Source organism: Oncorhynchus mykiss, chromosome 5 (assembly GCF_013265735.2).
Source record: "Oncorhynchus mykiss isolate Arlee chromosome 5, USDA_OmykA_1.1, whole genome shotgun sequence".
NCBI classification, from domain to species: domain Eukaryota; kingdom Metazoa; phylum Chordata; class Actinopteri; order Salmoniformes; family Salmonidae; genus Oncorhynchus; species Oncorhynchus mykiss.
Window position 1 is genome coordinate 75,161,077 of NC_048569.1, and position 16,410 is coordinate 75,177,486.

Below are 16,410 nucleotides of genomic sequence, written 5' to 3' on the forward strand. Positions count from 1 at the left end.
TCTGAAAAGACTAAATAAATAGCATAAGCCTGTCTTGAGTTAATTTAATACCCTTTTGCTGAACTTCTTTTTGGAATCTTGTTTTGAAAGAAAAGGGTACACCAGTCTGTGTGATGTCATCTGACTGGCACAGTAAACACGTGTTGGAGCAGGTCCAACTCTTACTCAAAATGTGCAGGGAGAAATGTGCAGTCTAGGGTTCCCTCCCTTCATTGCGTAGGAGTCTAGCCTGCGAATCACTTGTGGGTTTTAATTGGACCAGATTCTCCAAATTAACGGGAATCCCTGTCAGAGAAGAAACCGGCAGCCTGCCTCTCTCTCAGTCCTTATAAAAGCAGACACAGTGCAGGACTCAGCAGGATTTGAACGAAGGGTCACTCTTTCAAGGTACAGTAAGACCTTTCACTCTCAAGTCATTGTGCATGGGCTATATGATTTATAATGGAATATAAATTAATTGAGTTGTGATGTTCTTTGTTCTCTCCTTTCTGAATGCTATTGCTCAGGTTGAAACAGAAGACACCTGTGAAGATGACTCCATCAGTTATTTCTGCTCTTCTTCTGCTGGCTTGTGCTCTCCCATTCAATTCTGCTCAGTGTGAGTATTTCTAATCACTGCATATGTAAATTACTTTGATTCGTTTTCTGATGTGTGGTGTTTCTGGGTTTTATTCTAAATTGTTCTAACCTCCGTTAGAGATGATAAGGATGCATGTTGTCACTATGTAAATTACCATGAGCGTACTGAATTTCTTTCTGTAAAAGTATAACAGACTGTATATGCTTTATATACACTGATTTATATTTACTCATTCACAAATGATTAACTAGGAGGGGAAAATAGTTTATTTCTGGCTTTGTAATGTAGGATTCCATCATTATCTTGTCAGTGTGACAAGTGACAAGTCCATGTGACAAGGCCTTATTGTTGGAATGATATTGATGCTGTTGTCATTGCTGGTGACTTGTGACTGTCTTTTTGTGGAAAGATCTCCATGACTGTGTGCTAGACTACTGAATGACACAAAATATTCTTTATGTTGTTGACCTTTCTGTATAGCAAGCTGTAGTGGGAGATGTGGAGGAGAGTATTATAGGGGTTACATGTGCCAGTGTGATTATGACTGTCTCACTCACGAGGAGTGCTGTAAGGACTACGAATCCCAGTGCACCACCAGTAAGGACTTTTCTTATCTATTTATTTGTGGTATCCGAGTGACATTACATTATGATAAACAAGATGTGGATCATAATAACCCATTAGAATGCTTGACATGTTTTTAGATGATATAGACGCACATGGGTGTACAGGTATTAAGCATGGGTTATAACATAACCAGGAGGGGACTGGTGTGATAATGGATGTACTGTATGTCTGACTGTGTCTGTGTACCAGGTGACTCGTGTAAAGGGCGGTGTGGCGAATCCTTTAAGAGAGGCAGGCAGTGTGACTGTGATCCGGACTGCGCTCGCTACAGCAAGTGCTGCCCAGATTACAAGAGCCAGTGTGGTATTGAAGGTTAGTAAAATGTCAAACACACCTAGCATGGTCTTCTGAAGTAAAATTCTACACTGAAACCATGCATGGTTTTTTTGCATGTACGGTACCTTCAGAAAGTATTCATACCCCTTGACTTATTCCATATTTTGTTGCATTACAGCCTGAATTCAAAATGGATTCAATAAATGTATTTTCTCACCCATCTACAAACAATAACCCACAATGACAAAGTGAAAACATGTTTTTAGAAATGTTTGCTAATTTATTGAAATAGAAATATAGAAATCTCTCATTTGCACAAGTATTCACACCCGAGTCAATACTTTGTAGAAGCACCTTTGGCAGTGATTACATCTGTGAGTCTTTCTGGGTAAGCTTTCCACACCTGAATTGTGCAACATTTGCCCATTATTATTTTCAAAATTCTTCAAGCTCTATCAAATTGGTTGTTGATCATTGCTAGACCTAAATTGTCAGGTCTTGCCCTCGAATTTTCAAGTAGATTTAAGTCAAACTGTAAATCGGCCACTCAGGAACAGTCACTGTCTTCTTAGTAAGTGTACAGTAGATTTGGCCTTGTGGTTTAGGTTATTGTCCTGCTGAAAGGGGAATTCATCTCCCAGTGTCTGGTGGAAAGTAGACTGAACCAGGTTTTCCTCTAGAAATATGCCTGTGCTTAGCTCTATTCCGTTTCTTTTTTTATCCTGAAAAACTCCCCAGTCCTGAACTATTACAAGCATACCCATAACATGATACAGCCACCACTATGCTTGAAAATATGAAGAGTGGTACTCAGTAATGTGTTTAATTGGATTTGCCCGAAACATAACACTTGGTACAGGACAAAGGACAAAAACAGGACAAAAAGTGAATTGCTTTGCAACATTGTTTGCAGTATTACTTTAGTGCCTTGTTGCAAACAGGATGCATGTTTTGGAATATTTGTATTCGGTTCAGGCTTCCTTCTTTTCACTCTGTCAATTAGGTTAGTATTATGGAGTAACTACAATGTTGTTGATCCATCCTTAGTTTTCCCCTATCACAGACATTCAACTCTGTAACTGTTTTAAAGTCACCATTGGCCTCATGGTGAAATCCCTGAGCGGTTTCCTTCCTCTCCGGCAACTGAGTTAGGAAGGACACCTGTATCTTTGTAGCGACTGGGTGTATTGATACACCATCTAAAGTGTCATTAATAACTTGACAATGCTCAAAGGGATATTCAATATCTGCTTTAAAAAAAATGTTTACTCATCTACCAATGAGTGTCCTTCTTTGTGAGGCATTGGAAAATCTCCCTGGTCTTTGGGGTTGAATCTGTGTTGGAAATTCACTGTTCCACTGAGGGACCTTACATATAATTGTATGTGTACAGATATGAGGTTGTCATTAAAAAATAATGTTAAATGCTATTAATGTGACTTGTTAAGCACATTTTTACCACTGAACGTATTTAGGCTTGCCATAACAAAGGGGTTGAATACTTATTGATGGAAGATATTTCATTTATTTATATTTTTTATTAATTTGTAAAAAAAAATAAAAATAATTATACTTTGAATTATGGGGTATTTTGTGTAGACCAGTCACAAAAAATCTAAATTGAATCCATTTTAAATTCAGACTGTAACACAACAAATTGTGGAAAAACTTTTCTGTATTGCATCCACAGGTAAAGATAGTATATAATTTAATGTATGAAATAACATTGTATAAATTATAGTATGACTTACAATGAAAAAGTGGTTCGGGTTAGTTGATTTAAAGATAGGCACGTTGGCACTATGCATGTAAATATGCATGTAAATGTTAAACTCATGCAGTAGCCTGCGTCAGTTCATTTTTTTCTCTTTTAATAATTACTACAGACACCAAACAACCAGGCAGCACAACACCACTGAAGACTAGCTCATGTAATAACGTAAATGATGAAACACCAAAAGGTATAGCTTTTATTTAAAGATAGGCATGCTGGCACTATTCATGCAGTATATTCATATCAATATCAATATGCATGTTAAAATGCAGAAGCCTGTCTGTTCATCTTAATTATTTTCTGTCTTAGTATTTACCACTACAAGCACAAAACCAGCCAGTACAACACCAAAGACTAGCTCATGCAATAACGTAATTGATAACAAACCAAAAGGTATATTTCATTAAGTATTAGATTTGAGAGATATTATAGGAAAGTTGGTTGCTTTTGGATACTCTGACTCATTTAGTACTTGGTTGACACACCAGAGCCAGAGCCTCCCCAGATCCAGCCAAATGAGGAGCCAGAGATGACTCCCAATCCACAGGAGGAACTAAATGAAGGTCAGTATCTTCAGAACAACCTTACTGAGGAGATGGATAACCAACACTTCAGCCCCAAATAAGACTGAAAATTGAATTTTCACAATTATTCACTCAGCCCAACATCTTCCAATGACAAAGTCAAAACATTCCCTGTAATAAGAGAGTAATATTGTCTAATGAAAAACACAGATCTTTTGAACCTTTCCTGACCAGTCAAAAATGGCAGAGTGTGTGATTCCAAGATGTTTTGTATTGGCTGCCTGTCCTGCTGCTGTGACATTCTCTCCAGCTGTGACTTGAGCCGGAGCCCGGAGGCCATGTCTCCTCAGAGGTAGCCAGGAGCTCTGTGTCCGGGCCAGCCCCAACGGCCAAGAGAAACATGGGGAAATAATGTCATTATGAGTGGGCCGTGTGGAGGAGGGCAACAGGCACAGTCTCAATCAAAGAGAGAAGTGAGGAATGGAGAGATGAGGCCAGGATGGATGAGGAGATGGAAGTGTTATATGTGGGTTGCAACCCAAAGGTCGATTCGGGATAAAACAGGGTGTTTTTGGATTGATGCACTCTGGCCAGCCCACTACAGACCCGTTGGCACTGTAGAAGTGTATTCCATCCTGGAATGTCATCAGTATCTGTGGTTTGATTCAAGACATGCCAGGATGAACTAGAAAAATAGGAAAATATCAGAGAGACAGAGTTGTGCAATTACACATGCCACCTATAACTCAGTTATGTTAATAAACAATTACATTCCTTTTCAAATTTGTCAGATGACCAGTTCATGCCATTGGTCACTCCAGAACCAGAACTCCAGGATGAACAGGGAGATGGTGAGATAAACTTTTTTCTCGTTTCTCAACATAGCTACAAATTCACTTTTTATTTAGCCTACGCTGAATTGCTAGTTAGAAGTTGTGTGAATGTGAATTTGACATTCATTTGCCCTTATTCCCTTCCACAGATGTAAAGGGTGAGACCTGGCCAGAACTCCCTGTTCCCTCTCCTGAGGCTGAGCAAGAGACCATTTTAGAGGGGAACTACACACCCTTCCCTGAGGAATGGGATCCAGAGGCAACACCTGGCCAAGAGGGGACCCCACCAGCAGAGGCCAACCCCTACCTTGCTGAACCAGCCAAGGAGGTTCCCACTGAGACAGCAGGTAAGGGATTCAATGAAATTCAATCTTTATTGTCTCAGTACGGCAATTAATTATGCAGGAGTTTACAAAAATGCATATATACTGTTAGGATCTTATTTTTCAGAGTAAATAACTCACAGACACTAGAGAATCTTAACTTAAGTTTAATTCTGCCAAAGGGTCTTTACAGCTGTAATTCAGACATTCAAACAAACATTTCTCACCATCACAGATGTATATATCCCACTTAAGACACTCCTCCCTCTTATGGTTCCACAGGAAGAGGGTAACAGGATACTAAACCCTTATTACTCCCTTCAGGGGATCTGACCTCACCTCCTGACCTCAACCCCTCCTTCACCTAGTCCACAGATGTCCATCTGCCTCCTCTATAGCAAACCTTTGATCTCCTCCCGTCCATCCAGCACAATCCACAGCCACTCTGTCTTTCTACAGATCTCACTCCTTAATATACTATGCGTCTGATCTATCATGTCTTTAATATCTCAATGTTCAAAATTTTGAATCCAATACACACCACAGCATTTGGGCACAGTGTGGGAGATGATAGCTGAGCCATATCACACATATCACTATTTCACTGTTCCTGGAAATTGCATTTGACAAGGTGTTTCACAATCTACTTTGAGTCATTTGGAGTCAAATCAAATCTGACACAGACATCAAATCTCATGTTTTTCTAACTCCAGACTCCAGTGTTCCTGAGGGACAGCCTGATTCCAGCAGCAGCCCGTCTGCATTAGACACAACTCCCCCTAGATCCTCCTCTGAGCCCACCCCTGCCTCCCCCCAGCCCTCCGACCAGGTCTTCCCGAGCTCAGAGCCCCAGCCTGGGCCTACTCCTGCAGAGGACACCCTTGAACTCCTATCTGAAGGACAGGGTGAATTGGACCCTGAGGGTCAGGAGGCAGAATCTGAGAACACACTGCCAAAGGACTCTGAACCCACACCCTCAAACCTAGAGAATGCTGCCACCACACCAGCCTCCGACCCAACCTCTACCAGCCCCACACAGGGTACACCCTCAGGCCCAGAGGATCCGGAGGCTACCCCTGCATCTCTAGACAGCACCACCCCCTCCACCAAGCCTGACCAGGCACCCAGTGCCCCTGAAGGAGCTACCCCAAGCTCAGAGCAGGATAGCTCCAAGGAGAATGCCCCAACAACCACCCCTTCAGACCCACAGGATCCCAATGCGGCCTCTGAGGCACCAGCATCTGATAGTGGTCCCGAAGCTAAACCTGGCAGAGTGGACACCCCAGAAAGTTTTGATGACAGCAGTATCCCCCAGACTGGAGATCTGGCAACGCCACCCACCTCAGATCCTCAGGCCACATCCACAGACCCAACGGGACATGAAGAGGAAGGAGACAAGGCCGCACCAGAGGAGACCACTACAGACCCCATGAAGCTCACTCTCGTCCCCACCATCAAACCCACCCCCAACAAAACCACGGAGAAACCCAAGCCCAGCAAACTCACAGGGAAACCCAAGCCCAGTCCTACACGGTCCAGCACCCTCACTGATATCAACAAAGATCTGGGCACAGACAACCCCAGGGACTACCAAGCAGGTAAGGTTAACCATGTTGGATCTTGCTTTGTCTTACTTTAATACTATCGCAACGAAACAGTCAAAGTGGTAGAGCACCTATTACTGGGCAATGGTAGAGTCACCAGCCGTATTACTGGGCAATGGTAGAGTCACCAGCCGTATTACTGGGCAATGGTACAGTCACCAGCCTTATTACTGTACAATGGTAGAGTCACCAGCCTTATTACTAGGTCGATTTGCCAGCCTATCCTTTCCTTAATCTGTAGCATTGGATTGTATTACTTCTCTTGGATGAAATGAGCTTCCTCTTGCCAAGTGTAGCGGCACTATGTTAACTGGTGACAGTCAAAGGTGACAGTTTTCCAATAGCCTAAGAAGACAGTCCAGCACTTTCTGTGGTTTGGAAAAAAGTACTCAGCTCCTTCACAGAGCAAAACAGAAAGAGGTCACATTAAAGCAGCAATCAGCAGTTGAAACAATAACAAAGTGTTTTCCCGCCACTGTTTAAGTAAAAAGCTGAGGGATGGGCCTGGAGAAATATAGACTATGGATACAAGGACTGACCAACCCTGATATCAAAATTATAGTTTTAACCATGTTGAGGCTATTTAGTGTTTGTTTACATTTACTTTGTTTACAAAGATTGGAGTAAAACAAGCTTATATTTTGGGTTCTGATAAAATACGACAGCTGAACTCAGCTCATGAACTGTTATATTCTTCAGGAATCAATGGGTACATGTCATTCATTTATAAGTCAAAAAAATTACTGTAGCAACTGCTGATTGCCCCTTTAGCCAATTAACACTTCAAATGGTCCTGGTTCACTTGTTTTTCTTATTAGTCCTCATGTGCTTCCTTTTTCTCCAGATGAACACAATGACACCAACATCTGCAGCGGTCGTCCCGTCGGCGCGGTGACTACGCTGAGGAATGGGACCGTGGTGGTTTTCAGAGGTCAGTGCCAGACCATAACACTTGGTCTAGATACTGTAATTATATAGTCTATGTACCAGACACACCAGATGTTGGGTTTGCATTCCCAGACTGCACCCTGTCTGCCTTTGTGATGTTGTGACTGGACTGTCCTTCAGCTCTTATCCACATTTTGTAGATGTGACACTGTTTTTCAAACCCAAGAGAACCCCAAACATGTAAATGTTTCACATTCATTTACAAGGGTAAATATGGTTAGCTACAGTAAGACAACCCCTGTATTATAGACTAGAAGATAGATACTAGAGGGTAGGCCATCATTGTAAATAATTTGTTCTTAACTGACTTGCCTAGTTAAATAAAGGTTAAATTAAAAAAATAGGATGAGGATGAAAAGTAATTGAGGACTCGATGCAGATGGACATACCATACCAGTGTTGCTTCCACTGTCCTCCTTCTTTAGGACACTATTTCTGGGTGTTGGACAGCAATAGGGTGCCTGGACCTGCCCGTGGGATCACAGACGTGTGGGGTGTCCCTTCTCCCATCGACACAGTCTTCACCCGCTGCAACTGCCAGGGCAAGACATACTTCTTCAAGGTACACCACCTATGTAACATTAAAACATAAGATACCCAAAGCAAATGGGATAATTTCCATTTTGTCATACAGTATTACTGACTTGAAGTGAAGGGTATCTGTTCAATAGGCCTAGAATGTAACTATCCCAAACATAGTGTTATAATACCTACTTTTATACTACATTAAGTGGAGTTGATAGAGAACAAAATTGTTTATCTATGTGCCTTCTCCCCTCCATAGGGTTCTAACTACTGGAGGTTCGAGAATGGCATGATGGAGCCCGGCTACCCCAAGCTAATCAGGGCGGGCTTCGATGGGCTGCAAGGACAGATCACGGCTGCCCTGTCTGTGCCAGAGTACCGCAAGAGGAGAGAGTCGGTCTACTTCTTCAAAAGAGGTGACTGACTGCTGTACACTACTTACCCAGTGGAGGCTGCTGAGGGGAGGACGGCTTATAATGTCTGGAATGGAGCAAATTAAATGGCATCAAACACATGGAAACCATGTGTTTGTTGTATTTGATACCATTCCACTCCAGCCATTATGAGCCCATCCTCCCCAATTAAGGTGACACCAACCTCCTGTGACTTACACCATAATGTGACAATATTAACTCTGATATAAATACATTAGAATATTTTTTATTGCTAAAGCCAGTGATAATAGATTTACTCATAGGTTTCGGCTGTCTCTGGTAAAGCACAAAAAACAAGCATGCCCATGTCACCCTGAGCTACCACGTCTGATATCTGTATGATTGTCTGTTCCAGGAGGCTTGGTGCAGAAGTATTCCTACCAGTCTGGCATCAGCCCTACATGCGGCAGGAAGGTCCACTACTCTGTTTATACCGTACGCAACCGTGTTGCTAGGCAAGCAGGTAATGAGCTGCCCAACTTGACATTTCAGTCCTTTCACTGAACATTTTATTAGACTGAGGCAGGCAGTGCTGAGAACCTGGAAAACCACTCACGGACAGGTTTTATTTGATCTGAGATCCATTTAGTTCTCTATAAAGACTCAGATGCGGCTCGGAAGGAGGGTAAGAGAAAGAGGAAACGAGGTTCACCGAATGTAAGCAGGTTATTCAGAGAAAACTATCACAATAGTCAGGTTGTGTGGGTGCAGAATCAGATTGTAGTGGAACGTCGCAACAATGTTTTTATTAGAAGTAAACCGACAGATTTAAGAACTACATAATTTCCTCAAACTGGAGTTTGTACTCCAAGACACCTAGACAATTGTTCCAGTTCAAATATCACACTCCTCAAATGACATTTTGTCATTCTCTAAACTGAACGGTCTCTCCTCTCAGTGCCTCTGCTGGGACAGGAGATCAACATCCGTCTGACCTGGAGAGGCTTCCCGTCCACCGTGACCTCCGCCGTGTCCATCCCCACCCACAGGAAACCAGAGGGATACAACTACTACCTCTTCTCACGCTGTAAGTATTTAGCCAAGATACTATTTTTATTACCCAAATTCGAGCCTGTAGCCTGTCTTTGATGAAAAATGGTTTGGTGGAAAACCCTGCACCTGTCAGTCTGCTGTAAAAATCCAGTCCTAGACCTTACACAACGTAATGTCGGACACATCTGAGCCCCATGTGTCTAGGCAGGGTGGGTCAGAGAGGAGGGTGGAGTAGATGGGTCTGCTGGCACGGCTTGGTCCTGACCCTGTCCTAGGAGTTTGTGTCAACAGCAGCCCTTCCTTACTCCATAAGGAGGGAGGTGTTTGTCTAGTCATTGTCATTAAGATACACTAAATTGGGGCTCAGGGTCTGCTGTGGCCAATTAAGAGGCCTCCCACAGGTCATGGTTCATGGTTCATTGTTGGTGGTTCTGTCAGTATCATATTGCTACACAAACTTAAAATTCTTGGACATATATGACGTGATTAACATTTTCCTTTGCCAGTTTTATATTTTGCATGGTTCAGTTCAAAACAAGGAAACTCTGCAAATGAGAGACCAAGTGAGCCCATATTTTCCTCAAATTAACCCACCCTCTTCCCGTGTCTTTCAGCCAAATACTACAACGTCAATATGGGAGATGAGCGACCTTTCATAGCAACTCCCCCGGTGAGCTCTGCTCCCCAGAAGAACTCCGCCAAAGACTTTTTCAACTGTCCAAAGGAAGTTTGAGGAGAAACAGCAGGGACATTCAAAAACAGATTCACTGACACCATTTTCCTAATGGATCTCATACTTTATTAGCATCATTATTCATAAAACCAACACCACAATGTTTTAGCAAGGACTCCACATAACAAATCAAAAAAAAAAGAAAAAGATGATTCATCATAACAATGAAATGATCAGTGATCACCATAACTACAGCAGATACATAATTTAGATTTATGGTAAACGCAGGTGTTCTCTTTGGAACCATGGTGACCAGTCTTGTAGCGGGAATGATGTCTTGTGGAGATGGAAATAATGTTGGGGCAGGAGCTCTGATCGGTTGTTTATCGTGCAAATCTCCTCCCAGTCCCAGTTACACCCCGTGATGGCAACGTCCCTGGTTCCCATCAAACGAGACATATTGGTACGAGACAAAGGTCTGCTTTATTAATGTAAAAACAAATCATTCTGATTCTGTACAGCGCCTGTATAATATATAATGCAAAGATGATGCTAATGTAACAAATCATTTTAGACGAAACATTTCTCTTCTGCATTTTTTGACTATTAAAATCGATTGAACATCAACAATGAATCTCGACTTGGTTTTATATGTTGTATTAAGAGCTGTGTACAATATAAATGTCTGTTCACTCACCTCTCCTCATGCGGTTCTCTGTCCAGCGTTGGAGCTGTCGGCTGTGTCCTGGTCTAGAGGGTTTGGGCTGAGTCCTACTAGTGTCTAAAGCAGAGAGACAAAGGGAGCAGTTACACACGGCTCATTCTAACACTACTACAGCCAAAACTGAAAGCAATACGGCCTACTAGTCAGAGACAATGGACCATTTAATTAAACATTCCAAGGAGGTCAGAGCCAAGCTCCTATAAAACCAGTATAAATACTCAAATTTGAGAGGAATCTCACAACTAGAATGTAGACCAAATACAATTCCAACAACCAGTATGAATGGAGGGGTATTGGTAAGGGTATAGAGTAGGCCTGTTGGCTTGGGTAGGGCACACTAAAGGTATTGAGGGTTAGCTAGTGGAGGTTAGAGGTTAGAGTACTGCAGACCTGTTCAGTAGGCTACCACAAAGGGAATCTGAACGCTGTTCGCTAGAAGAGTCCGCTGTTTCAGCCTATTGCATTTCTTTGCAGTGCATACATAATTTCAGATTTTCAAAATGTATAAAATCTCAACTCTAGTGCAAAGGCATTTTAGAAGCCTCTATAGCCAATACTGAACACTCGTCCATTTTTCATCGAGCAGTCTTCTAACCCCCCCGACTCCATTTAAGGCCAAGATGTTGAGATGTATTTTTTATTATTATTTTGTAATGCTTTTTGTGACGTGGATCATAATTACTGTTAATCAGGTTACATGATCCTCGTAATGTTACGTGGAAAATACAACTAATGGGATGCAGATTTAAACGTATATCACACGCACAAATGCGACCAGTTATTTTTTGTATACGCATTTAATTTCTTTCACTAGCAAACACGAGTGAACTGCTGGCACTTTAGAGCCCACTGAATGTCCATCTTATGTTAGCTTGAAACAATTAGTGTTGACCTTTCCACAATACACGGAGTCGAAAAGGGATTTGTCCATGTGTTTACGTACAGCTGACAGTCGGCAAACTCAGCATCACAACAGCAGACAAGGGGTAGCTATGTCCAATAATGATGTATTAATCTCCATGTCCATTTACACAAACTCCGTACATGTCTGTGTTGCAGCTCGAGAAATCGGGATGTTAAATTTACTCTGGATTTATTTTTTATTATTTTTGTATAAAAATAATAAAAAAAACTGTAAAAAACAGGCCCTATTAATTTCTGCTTACTTTTAACGCGGATCTCATACCTGCATACATCGACAGAGAATTGCATAGTTGGCACGCAAAATGTGTGCATGTTGGCGGGTCTGGTACTGTAGAGAGTTGGGGTCAGTACCTGCAGAGCTGGAGGAGAGTTCCTGGCTGGTAGAAGGCAGGCCGCAGTCATCTGAGGCCTGGGTAGGTTCCTCTATCTCCCCCGCCCGAGACATTACAGGTTCCAGAGACACCTCCACACTGGACACAACACACAGGTCATTCACTATGGAGATCACACTATTATTACTGTTGCGGTTCAAGTTCAGTCAGCTATACAATTTGAAGCTTTACTTTTGATGAATTTCATAGAGTAAGCAAAGTGGTCTCACAGGTCTCCCCCCGGCGCCATGAAGACATCATCCCTCTCGTCCCCAGGACTTGGTCCTTCGCCCACCACCAAGCCTGGGGTTGAGGTGGTTACCATGGGAACAGACTGAGAGGTGTGTTCCGTGCCGCCAGATGGCGGGACCTCTGCAAATATGGACACTGGTGGGAGGGGGAGAGAATTAGCAGACGCTTATCCAGAGTTTGTTGAAATGTCTGTTACTTGAACACAAACATTTATTTGGGATGCAATCTGAGGTGCAGTTAACTCTAATGAACCGAGTCGATTGACACACTGGTTGCATATAAAAAAAATCCCCATCAGTCTGTCAGTTTAAGCTAGAGATCTGTTTTTTTGCATTGGATGCTTCAATGGACTCCATCCACCAGTGTCGCACTTCCGCATCTGCAGTGAAAGGTGGCTAGAGCGGTGTTTGTTAGACCAAGAGGCATCCCGAAAAGTCCTCTCACATTAACGTCTATAGCGTCTGGACCATTTGGGCCACAAACGAATGGGACTCCACTCTACGACCCCCACAAGTGTAACAGGTCTCATCTGAAGGTTAACCAATACCGGTTTTAAGAAACAAATCAAAGTATAAAGTAGTTTTGTGCCTACCCCAGAAAAGGGGTTACATACAGTACCAGTCAAAAGTTTGGACGCCTACTCATTCCAGGGCTTTTCTTTATTTGTACTATTTTCTACATCATATAATATTAGTGAAGACCTCAACTATGAAGTAACACATGGATTAAATTAGTACCTCAAAAAAGTGTTAGAGTAAATATATTTGAGATTCATCAGTAGCCACCCTTTGCCTTGATGACAACTTTGCACACTTTTGGCATTCTCTCAACCCACTTCATGAGGTAGTCTGGAATGTATTTCAATTTATACGTGGAATTTAACCCCAAAGGATTTGACAAATGTGATTGGTTTACCATATAACACTGGCCTACGTCTCGACTTATGCTACGCAGAATATCAAATCTCAACGACTGGAAAAGTGTTCAGCGTCACCACATCCTTATGATATACACTACTGTTTAAAAGTTTGGGGCCACTTAGAAAAGTCCTTGTTTTTGGAAGAAAAGCACATTTTTTGTCCGTTTTAAAACATCAAATTGATCAGAAATACAGTGCACACATGGTTGATGTTGTAAATGACTATTGTAGCTGGAAACGTCTGATTTTTAATGGAATGTCTACATTGGAGTATAGAGGCCCATTATCAGAAACCATCACTCCTGTGTTCGCTAATTCAAGTTTATAATTTTAAAAGGCTAATTGCTCATTAGAAACACTTTTGCAATTATGTTAGCACAGCTGAAAACTGTTGTCATGATTAAAGCAGCAATACAACTGGCCTACTGTAGACTAGGCCAGCATCCCGGAGTCGCCTCTTCACTGTTCACTGAAGTTGAGACTAGCATTTTGCGGGTACTAATTAATGAAGTAGCCAGTTGAGGACTTGTGAGGCGTCTGTTTCTCAAACTAGACACTAACGTCTTATCTGTTGTGCACCGGGGCCTCCCACTCCCCTTTCTATTCTGGTTAAAGTCAGTTTGCGCTGTTCTATGAAGGAGTAGTGCACAGCGTTGTACGAGATCTTCAGTTTCTTTGCAATTTCTCGCATGGAATAGCCTTCATTTCGCAGAACAAGAATAGACTGACGAGTTTTAGAAAAAAGTTATTCGTTTCTGGCCATTTTGAGCCAGTAATCGAACCCACAAATGTTGACGCTCCAGATACTCAACTAGTCTAAAGAAGGCAAGTTTTTTTGCTTTTTTAAATCAGCACAACTGTTTTCAGATGTGCTAACATAATTGCAAAAGGGTTTTCTAATGATCAATTAGCCTTTTAAAATGAATAACCTTGGATTAGCTAACACAACGTGCCATTGGAACACAGGAGTGATGGTTGCTGATAATGGGCCTCTGTACACCTATGTAGATATTCCATAAAAACTCTGCAGTTTCCAGCTACAATAGTCTACAATTTATAACATTAACAATGTCTACACTGTATTTCTGATCAATTTTATGTCATTTTAAAATGGACAAAAATAAGTGCTTTTCTTTCAAAAACAAGGACATATCTAAGCGACACCAAACTTTTGAACGGCAGTGTATATATATTCATTGACCACAAGAGACAGGTTGGAATGTGACAAACACTTGACAAATCAACGTCTTACTTTCTAAATTAGTGCAGCTTGAATTCGTTGATTAAATACAGGACATTGTAAACAATAACGGAAGAATTGTGTCATACAAGTATGCTCAATACAAAATAACCAACTCATTGCAGCTCTGCCACAAAAATGGAAAAGGCAATTACTTAAAGGAGAAGGAAATTAAGTTTGTCATCCACCAATAAAAAAAATCATAAATGGCTTAAAATAACTAATATAAATCATAAAATATAGCAGTTTCACTAAGGGTCAAGAGGGTTGACAATTATGCTGCATAAAATTCAAGATAGTTGGGAACAGATTTTCCATGTCCATACCGTCGGGTTTATGAACTGACATACAATTGAGCATCAATTCATTATTTTCAATTAAAGCCATTATCTAAAATTCTCACTACAAAAACAATGCTCAGTATACGGGGTATTCAACAGTTAGACCGGTGCAGACTGCCATGCGGAAACAGAACAGAGCAGCTCTTTCGGTACTGTCCATCGGTGGCTTGTTTTTGAGTCAAGTCCAGGAATGCTTATTATGATATAATATCTGGGTGTGGTTGGACCTGCAAACTGTATTGCTGGGGGACTTTAAGGACCAGTCAGTCAACAGGAACATTGTGCACTTAGGTAAAAAAAAAAATAATAATAGAAAAAGCAGAAATGTTGCAGATGGGGGCGGATCAAGTCTCTATTGTGACACCATGGGAGAATGGAGGGATGCATTGCAAGAGAAAATGGTAGAATTATGATTTATTGGGAAAAATGGGTTTATCTGTGTCTATCTGAAGGGTGGAATAAGTATATTGACAAATTCACAGTGTAAATGTCTGAGGTCCTCCAATCATGGGTGAGGGTCGGGATTCAGGACACGATTGTTTGGTTGAAGGACAAAAGGGCCAAAATGCAGTACTGTCCCGCACAATCCAGGAACATGTGGTCACCCTAGTGTGTGTGTACCGTACCTGGGGCAGCCACCTGCAGGGGTGTGGTGGGAACACTGAGGCCCCCAGACTCATCCTCATGACCAGGCAGGAACAAAGGACTATCATACATCCCAAGACCTACAACATACACACACACACACACTTGACTTCACCAAAGAGAGATTGACATGGCAAAAGTAAGATCTCTCCTAATCAAATATCTCTAAAAGGTATCTGAGAAAAACAGTGAGAGGAGCATATAACTAACATGTTGATCTCAGTGGTGTGTATGAGGAAAGAGAGAGTGGGTGTGTCTCAATGGTAGGGTATGGAGAAATAGAAAAGAGATGAGGTGTGCCTAAGTACAGTCCAGTACCTCCTTGTGATGCCAGATGTCCCAGGTCAGAGTGGGAGGTGGTGGTCTGGGGCATCAGGTCTTCTGGGGTGCCGAACCTGAACCGGGGTACACCAGCCACCTGGGGAGAACTGGACCATAGAGAGCGAGAAGAGGTTAGAAGTACTATGGGGTTCCTATGGGGACTTTACTAGTGGTGTTTAGCGGCTGATGTGTGTGTGTTTCTCACTGGATAGCTTCTGCAAAGCTGTCAGAGCGGTGTGGCGCCACCAGAGTAGGAGTACTGGGAACCATCCTGTCATCATCGTCAAAAAAGTGCTGCTGTAAGAAGGCAGAGGGAGGAAAGAATATTACACTAGATCCTGAGCGGAATTTATTTTTGGGACCGATACAGTTTTTTTGGGGGGGACAAAACTCACCGATACATCTGCCGATATATTGTTTTACAGCGGGTAAATGAAAGTAATATTTTTACACATCGAATTTTCCTAAATGGCCATACAAAAGAAGAACTGTCCAAGAAGTATTCTTCAAATGGTGATTTATTACATTGTGACAATGACACATGAGAATGGTCACATTT

At 42.0% G+C, this 16,410-nt stretch overlaps 2 protein-coding genes across 10 annotated transcripts in view; one reads left to right on the top strand and one right to left on the bottom strand.

The window, feature by feature from the left end:
* Positions 1-240: 240 nt before the first annotated feature.
* Positions 241-10,745, top strand: LOC110524571 (proteoglycan 4). Of its 2 annotated transcripts, XM_021604362.2 has the most exons (15): positions 241-387; positions 507-598; positions 1,061-1,177; positions 1,397-1,519; positions 3,370-3,444; positions 3,746-3,820; positions 4,573-4,632; positions 4,764-4,961; positions 5,651-6,535; positions 7,386-7,472; positions 7,915-8,051; positions 8,274-8,430; positions 8,804-8,911; positions 9,347-9,475; positions 10,056-10,745. In XM_021604362.2, the coding sequence occupies exons 2-15, from the start codon at positions 532-534 to the stop codon at positions 10,172-10,174; spliced, it is 2,337 nt and encodes a 778-aa protein (XP_021460037.2). In that variant the 5' UTR covers positions 241-387; positions 507-531; the 3' UTR covers positions 10,175-10,745. The 2 variants fall into 2 exon arrangements, with proteins under 2 accessions (XP_021460037.2, XP_021460038.2); XM_021604363.2 differs by lacking the exon at positions 3,370-3,444 and having other exon boundaries at positions 10,056-10,268.
* Positions 10,201-16,410, bottom strand: part of LOC110524570 (nucleoprotein TPR) — a 37,786-nt gene continuing 31,576 nt past the window's right edge. For 6 of the 8 annotated variants that reach the window (XM_036978419.1, XM_036978414.1, XM_036978416.1 and 3 more), the window contains exons 43-49: positions 16,057-16,148; positions 15,849-15,958; positions 15,512-15,610; positions 12,364-12,520; positions 12,114-12,232; positions 10,812-10,895; positions 10,201-10,550 (exon numbers count right to left, since the gene is read on the bottom strand). In XM_036978419.1, the coding sequence (XP_036834314.1) occupies positions 10,498-10,550; positions 10,812-10,895; positions 12,114-12,232; positions 12,364-12,520; positions 15,512-15,610; positions 15,849-15,958; positions 16,057-16,148 (714 nt within the window). In that variant the 3' untranslated portion in view covers positions 10,201-10,497. Of the gene's footprint in view, positions 10,593-10,811; positions 10,896-12,113; positions 12,233-12,363; positions 12,521-15,511; positions 15,611-15,848; positions 15,959-16,056; positions 16,149-16,410 lie in introns of all 8 variants that reach the window. The other 2 variants (XM_036978415.1, XM_036978418.1) reach the window with 2 other exon arrangements.